At 35.9% G+C, this 17,283-nt stretch overlaps 1 protein-coding gene across 7 annotated transcripts in view; it reads right to left on the reverse strand.

Moving 5' to 3' along the window:
• PRR16 (proline rich 16) overlaps positions 1-17,283 on the reverse strand; it is a 478,303-nt gene that overhangs the window by 167,300 nt on the left and 293,720 nt on the right. Inside the window, exon 2 of one of the 7 annotated variants that reach the window (XM_070517548.1) lies at positions 1,656-1,768. The exons of 5 other annotated variants lie outside the window; for them this stretch is intronic. Coding sequence is in view for 1 of the 2 variants with exons in the window: in XM_070517547.1 (XP_070373648.1) it covers positions 11,106-11,117 (12 nt within the window). In the remaining variant the exon portion in view is untranslated. Of the gene's footprint in view, positions 1-1,655; positions 1,769-11,105; positions 11,129-17,283 lie in introns of those variants that run through there. One more of the 7 variants, XM_070517547.1, reaches the window with a different exon arrangement.

Below are 17,283 nucleotides of genomic sequence, written 5' to 3' on the forward strand. Positions count from 1 at the left end.
AGCAGAAAAAAGTGCCAATTTCAAGCAATTTGAAAGAATTCAACATTGAATATCAGAGGTTCCTGCCTTTAAGATGCTTACTGTCAGATGGGAAAAACATAGATATAATTTCATACAACAAAAGATAAAAATCTGCTTTATTCTTGAGAAATCTAATATCTCTCTTGTCTACATTTTAAATCCTTTTCCCTTTCCAGCCTGAGAGGGGGTAAAGAGTTCCAATAAACTTACATGTTTCCTAGATTTTAAAAAGCACAATGCTGGGCTTTGCCAAAAACACATAACAAACAGAATCCATTATTCAACATATGCAGAGAGCTCTAACAAGTGTCTGCAAACTTGCCAGTACATATGCTTTACATTAAGTCCACCCTACTCAGCCTCACTTATATCTAAAAAACAACTGTCTTAAAAACAAAATAAATGTAACCAGAAAAACGTGTACATAGTTCCCATGGTACTGCTTTCTGAAAAAGATACCCATCTTTGTTCCCTCGCTGTCATCACATCAGTTCCTAAATGCAAAAAAACATGAAGTGAAAACAGGAGGACTACAAATAAAAAACAAAGCATCCAGGCTTGATGTTCAGCCTTCCAGGGAACAATCCATCTTCACGTGTAAGGAACATAAATTCACAAGGTAACAGAACAATTGAAGAAATGATTATAGGATCCATGTTGCTGTTAAAAGAAGAAATACACCCAGCAGAATCAGGACAACAGAAAGGGAATATAATTATACTAAGAACAGGTCAAGTGATATTGTTTCAAACAGAACAAAAAAACACACTAACAGTTCTTTCTTTAAGAAAGGCACTAAAAAGGGAGAGAAGGGATTTGTGAGCTTTCGACAAATCTATCTTTAACAATAAGTTGTTGGGTCCATAAGAAATGGACTGAGATCTAAGGCTTTTAAGTATCAGGAAATGTGCCAGTCAGAATATTCCTGAGGAAGACAAACTTGGAGGTACATCAGAGCCCAATTCCACCTTTTGTAAAAGCAGCAGTGTGTCTCTCTTGTTTTGATGTATGGCAAGCCAGCACCATGGTTAAATACTCTGTAATATTTCTCTTTTTCACAAACCTTGAAGTCCAGGAATGAAAAATGATACACTCGGGAACATTATTTTTAAATGGGTGTAGCGTACGTGGGATCGTACTTTTCCCCAACTGCCCATTGTAAGATACCTGATAATGAACATCAAACTCTATTAGACTGCACTGGTACCAAGTCATATTTTAAACCTTTATTGCTTGCAGTTCCAACTTAATACATGATGTTAACAGAATCCTATCAGATGATAGTAATGAAACTACTCAAGAGCCCAGCTATGATATATACCATAGTTCTACAGGATTAATCAATCAGCACTTATTAAATAGCTATAATTTCAAACAATAAGTGCAAAATATTCGGATCACATATGGATTATATACAACTAGTGTTCCAGGAAACTGAGTACTAGGGCCACCTCAGCCATATAAAAGCTATGTGACTTGGGCTTAATCCCTATATGCCTCAATTGCCTAACCTGCACAGTGGGGGAAATGATAAATAAATGCTCTGCATCTCTCACAAAGTAGAAATAAGTGAAAATCAAAGGATAGAACATAATGAAATTGGGACATTGACTATAAAGAAGAATATTAATTACCTATCCAGGGTACAGGTAGATGGTTTCTTCTACACTTTGCAAATATTCCTGTATACATGAAACTAATATCATGATGCAACTTCAATTTAAATATTTTCTTTCGAAGAGACAAGCTTTAAATGAAGCACAGAAACCTAATTTATTTCCAAAGTCAGATACTCAGTTTATCACATCAAAGAGAAATTATGGCTGTACAGAATTCTAAATAAACAAAATTTCCTATTTTATTGCCAATTTATTTTTTATGCTAAATGTAAAAAACTTTTTTCTCTTATTCTACAAATTATGGAGAGAGGGCAGATAAATGTAAAAATTACAATGGATTATAAAATTTCGAACTTGATTTTCAGTTTGCTTGGTTTTTAACACTAAACTATGGTCCAGGACACTAAATCTCTGGGCCATGATCCAGTTTGTTTGTCTTTTTTTTTTAACCACTTTTATTGAGGAGTAATTTGTATATGATAGAATTCACTCATTTAAGTGCACAATTCTTTTTTGCTAAATAATTTTTAGCAAATTTACACATCTGTGCAATCCAGCTTTAGGACATTTCCATCGTGCCCAAAAGACCTCTCGTGCCCATTCGCAGTCAATCCCTATTTCAACCCCTAGTCCCAGGCCACAAACACTCTACTTTCTGACTCTATAGATGTGTTTTGTATGGACAGTTTATATAAATGGCATCATATACTATGTGGTCTTTTATATCTGGCTTCCTTTACTTAGCATCATGCTTTTTTGAGGTTCATGCTTCTTGTAGCACGAATCAGGAGCTGGTTACTTTGTATTGCTGACTAATATTCTATTGCATGTATATTTCATATTTTGTTTATCCAATCATCAGTTGATGGACATTTGAATAATATTCTATTGCATGTATATTTCATATTTTGTTTATCCAATCATCAGTTGATGGACATTTGAATTCTTTCCATTTTGGGGCCATTATGAATAATGCTGCTATGGACATCATAATCTAGTTTCATGGGTATACAGTGGATTATACCCATAATATATAGGGGCATTTTTGTCTGCAGTGTTTACTCAGCCCTGGGGAAATTGGTACTGAGAGAAACAAACCATAAATTTAGACTTTCCATGTGCTCTATTATTGTTCTAAAGTTTCCAGGTGAAGAGAAACAGAATTGTAGAGTGGTTAAGAGCACAGATTCTGGAGTGGAGTTCCTTGGGTTTGTAACCAAGCTCAACATCATACATTCTAAGTTAGGCAAGTCATTAACTTCTTTGGTTTCCTTCACTGTAAAATGGGAGTAATGACAACGGCTCCTTTATAAGCTTATAGTGAGGGTTAGATGATGCAAAACACACTTAGCACAGTGCTCACTAGATGTCAACTATTATAATGACAACTGTGCACCAAATCATCACGGAAATAATTTTGAAGAGATTAGTAGTGCTATTAAAACAAGATGTTTAGAAGATTTTTGAATCTATTTTCCCACTAAGAGATGCAATCCATAGTTCTGCTTAATACAGTACTCTATCAAGCGCAGACACCACAAGATTTTATACGCAGGGTAGCAAAATACCGATTTTCCTGTCTGGCCATCACCACACAGTCACTGGGGCTGGGAAAGAATCTCTATAACCACTTGCCTCAAGATACACCATCACCAGATCTAGAGATAGTTGCAGAATTAGATTTCTACTATTGAACAACCATTCTTCCTGCTATCACATCCTACTAAATACGACACTTGACACGTGACAGAAGAAAGGAATGAAAAATAAATAGAAAAAGCAATGGTATAGCTTCTCCAGCTTAATTTATTAATTTAACAAATCCAAAGTGCACATTATTGGCCAGGAACAGTTCTGAATTTTTTAAAAATAGTAACATTTAATTTTCATAAAACTTTATGAAGTATAACCTATGTATTATCTCCAATTTCAGATGAGATAACTGAGGCACAGGGAAGTTGAGTAATTTGACCAGTGTCACACAGTAAGTGCAGAGCTGAGCTTCAAACTAGGCAACCTAGATCCAGTGTTTAGTTCACACCACTATGCTTTGCTCCCTCTTTTGCTAGAAGATAGAAACAACTGACTGAAGTAGACTTCGGCCCAGAAAAGACAGGTAGAAGCACAATCAGCTTTGTTCGGCACACAGACCAATTTCCTTTAATCATACTATTTGATTTACTTTAAGCCTCAGGTCAATGTTTCTTTCAAAGATGAGTGAAGATCTAAATTACACCCTACTTTTAATTTCATCTTAAGTTCCCTTATCCATTTTATACAAATGTGATACTGAAAAAAAAATTAAGCTTTTTGAGTTCATAGATGAGGTTCATCAAATGCCAGAAAGGATCCCTGACTTGACCATAAGAACATTCTCTTTCTAATCAATCACTTTTTCACTAACTGTGAATTGAAAGAGTAGTAGACCCTCTGTTGGAAAAGCATCTCCAATTTTTAAAAATCTTGCACAATTTATGTCCTTCTTGGAAGATCATGGTGTACATTAACATTTTTAAACTTTTTAATTACACAAATATTAGGTAACACTTCTAAAAGATAAAACCTACAAAGAATGGGATGCAGATCTACATTACCTTTGAAAGGCTCTGAAAAGTCCTGATGCATATAAACCTAACTAAATTGCTCCATGCAGCATTTCTCAAAATATTAAAATAAAACAAAAACATAAATAAGGAGAACAGATTGGTGGTTACCAGCGGGGAAGGAGGTGGGGTGAGCGTGAAAGGGGTAAAGGGGCACACAATGTGGTGACAGATAAAAATTAGACTATTGGTGATGAACATAATGCACTCTATACAGAAACGGATATATAATAATGTACACCTGAAATTTATGCAATGTTATAAACCAACGTGACCTCGATAAAATAATTTTTAAAAGCAATTAAAAAATTATATTGTCAGGGCGAGACTGGTGGTGTAGTGGTTTAGTTTGCACAGTCTGCTTCAGTGGCCTGGAGTTTAAGGGGTTCAGATCCCAGGCATGGACCTACACACTGCTCATGAAGCCATGCTGTGGCAGGAGTCCCACATGTAAAATAGAAGAACATGAGCACAGACATTAGCTCAGGGCCAATCTTCCTCACCAAAAATATATATATATTGAAATAATGGAGTTTGCTTCTCCTCTACATAACACCTATTTACCTATATTAGAAAACAGTGCTCCAGACATCTAACCAATCTATAACAAATTAAGGCAATTATTTCTTGTTCTTCTGATGAAAACTTATTCCGATACAATCTTTGAGGTCTGAGTCATGGGAAGGTAACAGTTAATAATACATGATAACATGGGTAACTGTAAATGTGATAAGAAATAGAATAACATTCACTAACATTATTAGGGGCTTACTATGCTGCGGACTTCTGTTATACATGGATTATCTCACTTAGTGCTCAAAACAACCCCAAGAGGCAAGTTTTTATTGATTCTCATTTTTACAAAGGAAGAACTGAGTAATGTGCCCAGAGCACACAGACTCAGTAAGCAGTGAAGCTGGACTTCAAATCCAGGGTTTCTAAACCCAGAATTCATATTCCAATAATTACCCTAAACTGCCTTTCACTGTGTCCCAGTCAACCATATCACCTACACATGTAGACTAAGAAATAGGTAATTATTACATAAAACTATGAAGGAAAAATCTAGAAATGGTAGGTATGATTTATTCACTGTAACTTGTTTACGTTAATTCTTGATACTTTTACTATTATAAAACCTTTCCACTTTTATGTGTCTCTTTTTCTCTTTACTAAGGAGTCTGATGATTAGAATACCTTTTTTCCCCTTCTTCCCCATCCTAAAATAACTGTAGGGACAGCACATTTTTCAAATGGTCGTATCTTCTGCAAACAGTTGAAAATAATACAACACATCTGCAGTCAAAGCGCTCTTTCATATTACTTTTCATTTCTCTATGAAAGGATTATTCATACATTAATCCCTAATTCTGAGATATAAAATGTGTTTGTGAGTGAAGAGTATGCATTCTTTTATTGTTTTCTACCTACTCCATGCTTTTCAAAGTGCTAATATTAAGTTTCAGCAAATCAAATTCTATTTTGACATACAGCTTTTTAAAGAGCAAAAAGGAAATCACGCAAAAAAGCACTAGATTTAAAGATTGCAAAACCTTGCTAAAATATGGAATGCCAACTTCTAAAAAATGCACACTTTTCATGCTTTGCTCTCAGAAGACAATACCAAAGTAATGAGTAAGAGATTTCTTTGGTTCTCTGTATCTTATGTCTTGGTAACCTTTTTAAGGCATCTGAAGATGGAAAAAGAAGAACAAATCAATCTGTAGAGAGTATCTGTTTCCTTCACTCTATACATACTGATTGTACTACTACTTTTCTAGAGTTTCAAGGCTCACTAACGAAAAGGGCAGATGAGGCCCACGTCCTTAAGGAAGTGATATTTGACAGGCAGGAGACAGTCTACAAATAAGAAAACAAACACATAAACAAGATACTACAGAGTGGTAAGTGCAGTGAGGAAAACTACAGATAGTACCATGAAAGACAGTGGTGTGCAAGAGGCGAAGTGTGGACGTGGGAGTGAGAGAGACGCACATGGGCAGCTAGAGGTGATGCTGCGTGGTCAGGAATAGCACCTCTGAAAAAGGTAACATATGAGCTGAGACCAAAAGAATAGAAAGAGCCAGCCATGTGCATACACAGTGCAAAGACCCAGAAGAGGGGATGAGCTGGGGAAGCCCAAGAAACCCAAAGAATAGCTTATATGGTAGAGTGTCAGACAGGGGCATCAGACACTAATTAGAGATGAGTTCTGGGGTCAGAAGAGATCACAGGGGATTGATCACAAGGTAGATAGCCAAGATAGAGAGACTGAAGGAGTTCTAGCAGCAATGAAGAGCCACCAAAGTTTTTAACATGGGATGACATTGAACCTTTTATATTTCAAAAATCCTCCTCTTGCTGCTCTGAGGAAAATGGATTATAAGAGGGTAAGGAAGGAAGCAGAGTCTGGTTGAGAATTCGTATAAGGACAGTCTAATGAAAAGATGAAGACAGCTAAGATGGATGCAGTGAAGACAGTAAAAAGGATTCAGGATATATCTTGGAGGCAGATGTGACAAAACTTCCTAAAGGACTAGACGTGAGGGGTAAGCAAAAGGGAAGAAGCAAGAATGATACCAAGAGTTTTAGCCCAGGCAACTGGGTAGATGATGCAGTGGTGTACTAACATAGAGGAAACTAAATGAGAAAAAGAGTTATGGGCCTGGGTATTGATTCTTAAGTTCTGCTTTCAACATATCTAGTTTGAAATGCCTATTAAACACCCAATGGAGATGATGAGTGGGCTCAGGGCAGAGGTCAGGGCTAGAGATATAAATTTGGGAGTCACTCACATATACTTGGTGTTTAAAGCTATGGGACTAGATGAGATTAGCATGGGGGATGTAGGGGAGGAGGAGTGTGTATGTGTGTATGAGAGAGAGAGAGACAGAGAGAGAGAGAGAGAAAGAGAGAGAAAGCGAGTGCTCAGACTGAATTTTGGACCCTGCAACATTTAGAGGTTGAGGAAGCAAGAAGGATTCAGCAAAAACCATTAAGGAGGGGTGGCCAGTGAGGTAGAAGGGTAAATGTAAATCTCCCTGTTCCATGCACAGAACCTTGACAGATAACATTCTAACAACCATAACCAAGAAGTCGGGCTCTCGGCATTTTTCGCATACTGCGGTGCTATTACAGCAAGTTCACTGACCTACATCATAGAACTACGTGTTTGCTGATTAAGGCTGGATGTAAACAATACTTCTCTAGAATAATTTCTAGTGTTTTGATTTAACAACAAAATCAAGCAACCCATCTCATAAGCACACTTTCCTGCAGGTTATCAATCACTGCACACAACCTAACCATCAAGCTGATTTTCCTGTTTCACCACTGCAACTGCTGGCCTTGCTGTCACTACGTCCCATAATTCTTCACTATTATCACATTTAAGGTCATTCTTTGTGACGAATAAATTTAAGAAAAAATTTCATCAACAATTTTATTACAGAATTGCACAGTCTTGCAAAAGTTCTGATAGATATTTCTCATATTCTTTTATTTCACTAACTAAAACAGCAGATACCAATTCATTGTGCATTCCTTCTTCAGAAATTCCAGTGACTATTAAGCAATACTTATTTCAGTTTTTGAGCCACATTAATTTTAGCTGCTCTCTACTGTCCCTATTCATCCTTATTTCATAAACTCAATTTATTACTTTGTATCCTCTCTCTGATTTACCTCCAACTCACTTGTCTTATCTTGTTTATTTTTTTAACTCTTCTACTAGACTCTGAACATATCAAGGGTAGAACTGTGTCTTATTAATCCTTATATCTCTTATTTCCAGCATGGTGCCCAGTACAAAGTGCATGTTCAAAAAGAGCTGAGTGAATGAATGAGTTAAATAATCTGTTGGATTAGTTCAAACTGTTCTTTTCTAGTTTGACAAAAATAATAAAGACATCAAAGGACTGCTTTATTGTATTTTAAATTAGACATTTAGGAGAAATTTTCCTATTACTGAGATTCACCAGTCCTCCAAATTTTCCTATATCTCTTTTATTTGGCTATGTAATTTTCATTAGTATACTAGTATAATAACAAACCATTTTTAGTGACAACTGCTATTCAACTGACCTATGAACTTTTTTTTATCCTCAGGAACTAGCAATGTGGTTAAACTCAAGAGCAACATTAAATGATGGATTTTCTCTTCTGCTCAATGTGGCAAATACTTCTTATATTTTAACAAAATTTATAGTCCCTATAATAATTATGGAAAGACACTGAAAATTCTATATTGTTATTTTTACTAGTCAACTTTATAAGTATTTCAACAGGGAATCCACCATTTTTAATCAACTAAACTCAGTTGAAACAGATATTAGACTTGAATATTTTTTCTGGAAAAATTATAAATGAGTTTAAGAGATTCTATCACTAAGTACCCAGAAATCAAATGGGTGCAGAATACTTCACTGGAGGAGAAAGATATTGCCTGGGTGTAGACTATCAAGAGTTCATTCCAATGGAAATTGTGGAGCCTCAATGCCCTGCTTTTTCTGTAAAAGTCACGTCAAACAGAATACATTGAAACTAGGTCCTGCATTCTCTCATCCACTAAGTCAGCTGAAGGTCTTATGAATTCACGTTAAACAAGTAACTTGCAAAATATCAATCAGCAAGTTAACACTAAAGCTAGGATGTGAATTTGAGAAATCTCCATTTCTTGTCTTACATTACCTTCACCACATAATTTGATCTTGAATATGTTGTGTAACTTCATTCATATTATTTATAACATATTACTCATAACATGGTGAATTCATATTACTTATAACAAAGGAAAGGAGAATTTAAAAGCAATTCTAAGTGTTTCTCCATGGGTCTTGCCTATCAATACAGATACACACAGATTTTTTTTTTAACCTCTTTATCCTGATTTAGTCAAAAACTTACCCTTACTTTCCTTTCTGTATATTCTTTCCATTTACATAAGGCTCTATTACTTCTATTTTACATATCTCTAAAGTAGAATTTGATTAAGATCAGTATAGTTAAATTTCAAATAACATTTCTTCTTTTTTACAACTAGAGCATATTAAAAGGAAGACATAATTCATGGCACAGCTCCTAACAAACTGTTAAAATACAGTATAGGGGCCAGCCCCATGGCCGAGTGGGTTAAGTTCGCATGCTGTGCTTCAGCGGCCCAGGGTTTCACTGGTTCGGATCCTGGGTGTGGACATGGTACTGCTCATCGAGCCATGCTGAGGTGGCATCCCACATGCCACAACTAGAAGGACCCACAACTAAAACATGCAACTATGTACTGGGGCGGCTTTAGGGAGAAGAAGAGGAAGAAAGAAATAGAAGATTGGCAACAGATCTTAGTTCAGGCGCCAATCTTTTTTTTTTTTTTAAAAAAAAAGAAGAAAACTATAACTGCTACAATTCTACAACTGAAAAGTATTTACTAATTACATTATTGAATTCACTGTACATTAATATAGAAAGTTTATTTAGCAGGCTGTCAACTACAAAATCAATACCACTCAGAGGAATTCATTTCAAATAGAATATTCTCAAATGTATCACAAAAGAATATAATTGATTAAAGAAAAATAATGATTGGAAACATGTTGATATATGCCCAATATTTGACATTAGACAGGCATCTTTTATTTTGATTTTAGATATAATAAATTAACTCTTCAAATTCAATAGCTGACTGATCATGGCATCTTCTCAGATTTTATCTAGATGTGGAAAATTTAGTATCCATATTTAACACAAACAATAAGTAGAGCCCTATATAGATAAGAGCATTGAAATTAAATTATTGTTCCAGAAGCATTAGGGCTTAATGAGCAATGGACCCATATTCTTTTATATAGAGAAAAATACTGGGACGAATGAAATCCTTATTGGCAGCCTGTTATGGTGGGAAAATGGAAAATTGCAACAAAAGAACATTGTTGACCTTGACTGTACATGTTTTCACTTCATTAGGAATTCACAGCTATTAAAGGTAATAATCCTTCTTATGGTCACATATGGTGTAGCCAAGACTATCCCTGAATTATGAACAAATTCAATGCATCAGAAATCAACTTTTAAGGAAAAATGAGCATTAACTTAATATTTGATTCTAAATAATCATATCTTTTATGTAATTTTGTTGCTTTTTTAATGGCCAAATTTATTAGTTTCCTATAGTTAATATACATAAAGATAAATTATCAAAATGTAAAGAAGTTTTGTTCATAGAAAGCCTAGATATTCTAATATAAACTCATTAATCCTGGCACCTTGGAAGTTAAATCCTGCAACTTAAAAAACATCACAAATGTTCCTTAAAATATTTTTGGAGGGGCTGGCCCCGTGGCCGAGTGGTTAAGTTCGCGCACTCCGCTGCAGGCGGCCCAGTGTTTCGTTGGTTCGAATCCTGGGCGCGGACATGGCACTGCTCATCAGACCACGCTGAGGCAGCGTCCCACATGCCACAACTAGAAGAACCCACAACGAATAATACACAACTATGTACTGGGGGGCTTTGGGGAGAAAAAGGAAAAACTAAAATCTTAAAAAAAAAAAAATATTTTTGGAGCCTTACAAAGAAAACATTGCTGAATTTCAAGATATTATTATATGTATTTTCTTCTATGAAATTTAAACATAAAAGACAGACTGAAAATAGGACAATTTATATGGTGATAACTAGTGTTGTGATTGTTAATCACGTTATTCATGGCCATTATTTAATAATTTTAATACTCAAAGATATCTAATTGTTAATTGCAACTTTTTTTATATATTTCTAATAAGATATGATATACTGGATTTGCCCATTTCTTAGAAATGCTGGTATTTGTTGTCCAAATTCCTGCAAACATCATGTCAAGGTGGGGCTGACCTTCTCAGGCATTTCCTGGTGTCCTGCTGTCACTGTCTGCCTGCAGCACCGTTTCCCTGTTTCATCATGTAGGGAGGTGGGACTAGGTTATGGAGCTTCTGTTAAAAAAATCAGAGAACTTTTAAAAATAGTATATTTACTTTAGCCTTTCCAAAACACACTGAACTGAACAGGTACAGGAGATTATGAATAGGGGGGTGTCAGTCAGTATGAAAGAACAGGCTGTACTGACGAAAATGCGCACATGAATGAGAGAGAGGAGTTAACATCTGAAGGATGCACATGGAGGAAATGTATGTGAAGGACTACACAGAAACTTTCCCAAGATTAATACTTATTCATTAATAAATATTGTTTGAGGATGTGGCCCAATGAGTCATTAACATAGATAAATAGATAAATGAGGACCAGCTCTAGGAACAGTAATCAGGACGAGAAGGAGCACTCAACAAATACCCCCGAGGAGTGTAGTGGTATAGAGTAGCCTCTGGAAATAAGAGAGCTATCCTCATGTATTTGAAGGGATGCCTTGTCTCAGGAAACCTAGGCTTGTTGTGTGAGGTGCCAATGGGCTGAACCAACCTCAGAGAAACATACCCTAGGTCATGTGAAACAAAGACTACACTAAATCTGAGTGAGACAGATGGTTAGAGGAGAGGCTAAGTGATCTCTTGGCAGTGATTCTGTCAAGACTCTAAGTACCAGAAGATAGTGAGTACAGAGCCAGTGATCCATGAGGTCATACCCTATCCAGAGATGCTAGATCATTGGTGCCCCAATGTGCAGTCCCTCATTCCTGCCTTAAACCTTGGTAACATGTTCCCCAAACGTGGCAGTTGCTGTACTTGAGACTTGTTCAAACTAGGTATAAATGAAAGGACAGGAGTTTAACTCCTTCAGTGTGCACAATCATTCACTCATTCTTGCACCACTTATAGAGCACTATGCTTTGTCAGTACTAGCAGTGCTGAGACAGATGAGAATGACCCCTCCATCAAGGAGCTCAAAAGAACCAGCTTGGGGCAGGGGTTGAGGAAAGGCACGATTTTCTCAGCTTCCTGCTGCTTCCCATGCTATTACCAATTTTCTTCATCAATAATGACCTTGAACATTTAGTAGAGGAAAAGCAAAATTACATTTAAATAAGCTCAAGGCATTTAACTTCATCCATTCATGATGCATACTCGTTCATGAAATATTCACTGAGTACCAATTATGTGCCAGGAGTCCTTCTAGTTGTTGGGAATAAAACACCCGGAATTCCTGCCCACACTTTTACTACACACATGTGGATTATAAGAAACATTTCTGTTAACGTTGAATTATATAGTTTGAATACAAAATGCTAATTTTAAAAAATAATCTAATGAATAGTATTACACAGGCACTATTATTACTCACTATTACACAATTTTATCGCTTAAACATTTAACAACCTTAACAGTCAAAACTAAGCAGAGCAATCAAATTTTCTAACCACATTTCACATTAAATCTACATTAAATACTCCCAACAATATTGACAAAAATCAGAGATTCATAAAGTTATGCTGGAGTGGAAAAGCAAAGAAATGGTGAAAATTATGCTTTCTATATTAATACTTCTGATGGAATTTATGTTTCTCCTCCCAACAAAAAATCTTTACCCAAAAAAGGCATTAAAAAAAGAGCCCTTAGGGCCTAAGGAACAGAATATAGATTTTTCTGTTAAAAACTGCTACTGTAGTCTTCATACCCCAAGACCCTGGAGACTGGTAGTAGAGGTCTAGCTTCCACGGGCAGGCTCTCTAGCTGTGTGGCCCCAGACAAGGTACTTATTTTCCTGTTCCCTTTCTTTTCTCATCTCTGAAAGGGAGGTTTAAAAAAAAAAAAAGAAAAAGATTACTAGCTTCATAGGATTAATGTGAGAATTAAATGAGTTAATACACAGAAAGGATTTAACACTTTTTAAAGCACATAATAAGTGTTTGCTCTCATTTCTGTTGTTAAAGTGGAAGAGCACTGCGGGAACAATGCACGTCAGAATCTCACTGACAGAGGTGCTCAGGACACTCTGAATGAAGACTTCTGAACCAAGCACTTAAGCTTTGTCATTAATCTCAGCGTCAAATACTCTCCAGGCCATACAGCAGCAGATCATGCTGCAATAGTAGATGCCCACTGGTTCCTTCTCACAGCAAAGAGCAAGTGCCAAATTCTAAGAGCGATGCCAGGACTCCCAGCTTCATAATCACCACCGCTTTTTCCATTTTTCCATTTTGACAGTACAGATTCTGTTCTGCTCTTTGGCAGAGATTGTCTGGCTTTGCTCAATGGAAAAAACTATTACCAAACCATTTCAGCCATAACTTGTGATCTTATTCAGCAATAGAACTTTTCTGCCAAGTACAAGCTGAACAATTCCTTCCTTCATTCCCCCCATGAAATTCAGACACAGTCTCAAACTGGGCTAAAACCAAAATGGGAAAAAATTATCTGGTAAATGTTTGAACTAAATCATTAAACCGTATTTCAATTATCCAGAGTATTATGACCCATTCTAGAAGGAAAATGTCTAAACTTTATGCTTGGAATTGGCTATTGGGAAATAACAGAAGATGAGCTGAATGTGTTAGAGGGAGAGTACCAAACCTGAATTCCTAACAAATGTGCATTTACATTTTTGGCCTTTGCAGAATTAATCAACCTTCACAATCTGCTGTGATAACTCCACCCTAAGTATTTGCTTATCCTTCCAACAACAAGATGCAAAAAAACCCGCGGTATAAGAACTGAATGTTGGGGGCCAGCCTGGTGGCGTAGTGAAGTTCGCACACACTGCTTCAGCGGCCAGGGGTTCACGGGTTCAGACCTACACACTGCTCATCCTACATACTGCTCATCAAACCATGCTGTGGTGGCATCCCACAAACAAAATAGAGGAAGACTGCCACAGATGTTAGCTCAGGGACAATCATCCTCAAGCAAAAAAAAAAAAAAAAAAAAACAGAACTGAATGTTGAATAGGTTTTTCAGGAATCATTATATATTTTACACTGAGCACTGAGCTTGCCACATTATCTTGTCTCTCTTATGATCGACGACATGCATTTGTAAAATGCATCACAAGCTCAGGGTCACAGTCTGGTTAGAGAAGAAAAAGATGTCTCTCTATTAAGCCATCAGATTTATCTAGGAATCAAACATACACCCATAATCCACAAGCTACAAATAGCCATCAATTGAATCCATGTGTGTGAGAGTGTTTTGCTAAGCAAGCTCCATTCAAATTCTAATCAGTATCCAACTGGCTGAACTAAAAGTTCCTTCAGGGAAGTGATAACCTCTTACTCATCTGTACAATACCAGCATCTGAGAATCAAAGGAGATTTGTTTATTGACTGAACACGCTTAATTAAAGTCCAGCTCTTAGGCTAAGCAGCAGACAGCTACTGGACTCAGTCTAGGTTTCTTAAATGAATCATGTGGCGGATACAAAGAAGTAAAATGCAGGATTCAGACTCATTTGTAGTGGCCATCATCTAAACAATGTATTACCGCCTTAAAGAAAAGTATTTATCAAGTAAATCACTATGCTGTTGAAATTGCATGAAGAACTCTAGAAAAGCCTACAATATAAACACATTTTAAAAGCTGAATCTAATTATATAATAGATCATACATACAAGGCAATCATATGAATTAAATAAAATATTCAAATTTTGGATAATGGTTTAGTTATTCTGTCCCAAATGAAAGGAAAAATGGATGGTCTAAACAGCTTTCATGTAAATTATTTGGAAATATCTTTGGGGTATTTAAGTCATGAATTTTAGTAATATGCTTACAGAATTACTGAAAAAAAAATACAAAGCATGACCTTCCATTGAACATTTAAGATTTGTATTTACATTTCAACATTTGAGAGAAAGAAAACAGAGAAAAAAGAAATTTACAAACTTTCAGGTTTAAACTAATTTCAACTTCAGTGCCACCAAAGAGACAATGATGAAATCTGACCATGAAATCTAATATTTCTCAGTTATAAAATACTAATACTAGCTTTAAGTGTGCATTCCATGATTACCCAGAAAACCAGCAATTAAACAACAAAATGTGGTCCTTGTTTTAAAATTCATGCTTAATTACTAGGTTTCTTCATTTTATTTAGACTTGGGCAAGATGCACTATATCCATGCTCCGTGTCTAATTTCATGGGTAAATAACAGCTTTATATGGCCTTCAATCTCTGCTGGACTACTAACTGGATGCTTTGCCCACAATCTTCACAAAGTATATACAACGCTCTTATGTCTTTGTCCAACAAGAATTTCAGTTTCAGAAAACAGTAGAGTGTCCTCTTAACTAATCCATCACTTCAGTAAAATGAAACCATGAGTTTTCAGGATCAAAATATGATTAGTCACCTGTGTGCTCGATTTCAAAAAACACACGTATCAGTACTTACACTAAAAAGGGCTTTAAGGTTTTGTGGAAGTAATATATATATACTTCACTGAATAAGGCCTTGAGCCTTACTTTCATGACTGTATTATTATTAGTTTAATCTTGAAACTTTTCATTGTCTAAAAGCTTGGATAAATGGCTCTTCATCATGAGATTATCACATCTGTTTCCACAATAATTTGGCAAAGATCCCCAAACAATTTGAAAGAAAGAAGCCATGGGATGTAATCCAATGAAGAATATCTCGTCTTATAGAGGAAAAGTAAGTATTTTTAGATAATACGATCTTCCTAGAATGACAGCTGTCTTTTCAATACAAAGAGTTTCAAGGATTTTCTTCACATAATACTGAGGCCAGCAGGAGAGATTCTCTCTGTGACACCTTTCTGATTCCAGATGAAGTAGAATGGGAATGAAGAGCTCAGTTACATTTCAAAAATCCACCAGAAATAATTTTATTTTCTATGGGTCAAACATAAACAGAATCTTGAATCATGGCAGGAATTTAAAAAGAGATGGAATATATAGGAATCCTTAATCATTATCACAACATACTTTCCAAAGAAATGTAGTTTTATAATAGAAAATGTTAGTAAAATCTGACCTAATAGAAATATTCCTATGATTAATAGATTAAAAACTTTTATTCAGTATGTGAAATTATTAATTAGCTTCTAGCCATTTTTTTTAACTACTGATGTGCTTGCAAAATTTGGAATGTTAAGCAGTAAACAAGCCTTCACCTTGAGAACATGCCTATATTTTCGTTTTTGTATTAGCTGGATAGCTCTGTATTAACTATTCTTCACTTCTGCCCCCTATTTTAAATACCAATGTAATTATCATAAATTCTGAATATCAGTGCTGGCTTCAACATTCCTACATAGGAAGAGCTCAGAGGCAGCAATCTAGCCGGAAAGGTGGTCAGGGATCCAATCTAAGAAACCTATTGTGCACAGTAAGAAAAACAGTTTTACTTAAAGCATAGGTTCCTTTGGAGGGGCTGAGGGTAAGGTAACAATGGAGATTATACAGGGAAGGTTAAATCTTATTCCATTCTAGTACTACCAGAAGCCTCTGGTCTTTACTTCTTAGCAATTTAGGTTCAAAACTAAACAACTGGATATATTTCCAGGAAACATAAAGGAAGGGCTTCAACCAAGATATGCCCCTCTTTTCTTGTGAGTTTAAGATGCTGAAGCCTGTGGACATGCATCCCAGTGATTACACTGCCTGCATGTGGGTGAGTCTGCTGTAGCAATCCAGATCCACTATCCACTTGAAGGATGAGTTGAAGAAAGGAGGGACTTAAAGACATTAAAAAGCAGGTCTTTAAATATAATGTTTGCTACTGTTGATTTATTTCTTTATTTACACCAGTAAGGGGATTAGGGAAGGATGAGAATGGTTCAGGATGTGCCAAATTTAAAAGACTTTCCTTGCTTTCTTGCAAATAAATTTGCAAGAATTAAAAAAAACTAATAACAAACTCCAGGAAAACAAGCAAATGGAAGAAAGCAAAACAACTACCACAACAAAATTCTCTACCGGTACACCTCACCTGTGCTGACAAATCTCTGTAAATTCCAAACTGAAACTCCTTTGTAAAATAATACATCTCAAAGAAACTAATATTCATCTCCAAAAATGAAAAGAATAAGAACAGTTTGTTTTAGTTTCTTCCTTTCAGCACTGACAAGATAGAAATAATTATCCCATTTCATATTATATCA

This window comes from Equus asinus, chromosome 9 (assembly GCF_041296235.1).
Source record: "Equus asinus isolate D_3611 breed Donkey chromosome 9, EquAss-T2T_v2, whole genome shotgun sequence".
NCBI lineage: Eukaryota > Metazoa > Chordata > Mammalia > Perissodactyla > Equidae > Equus > Equus asinus.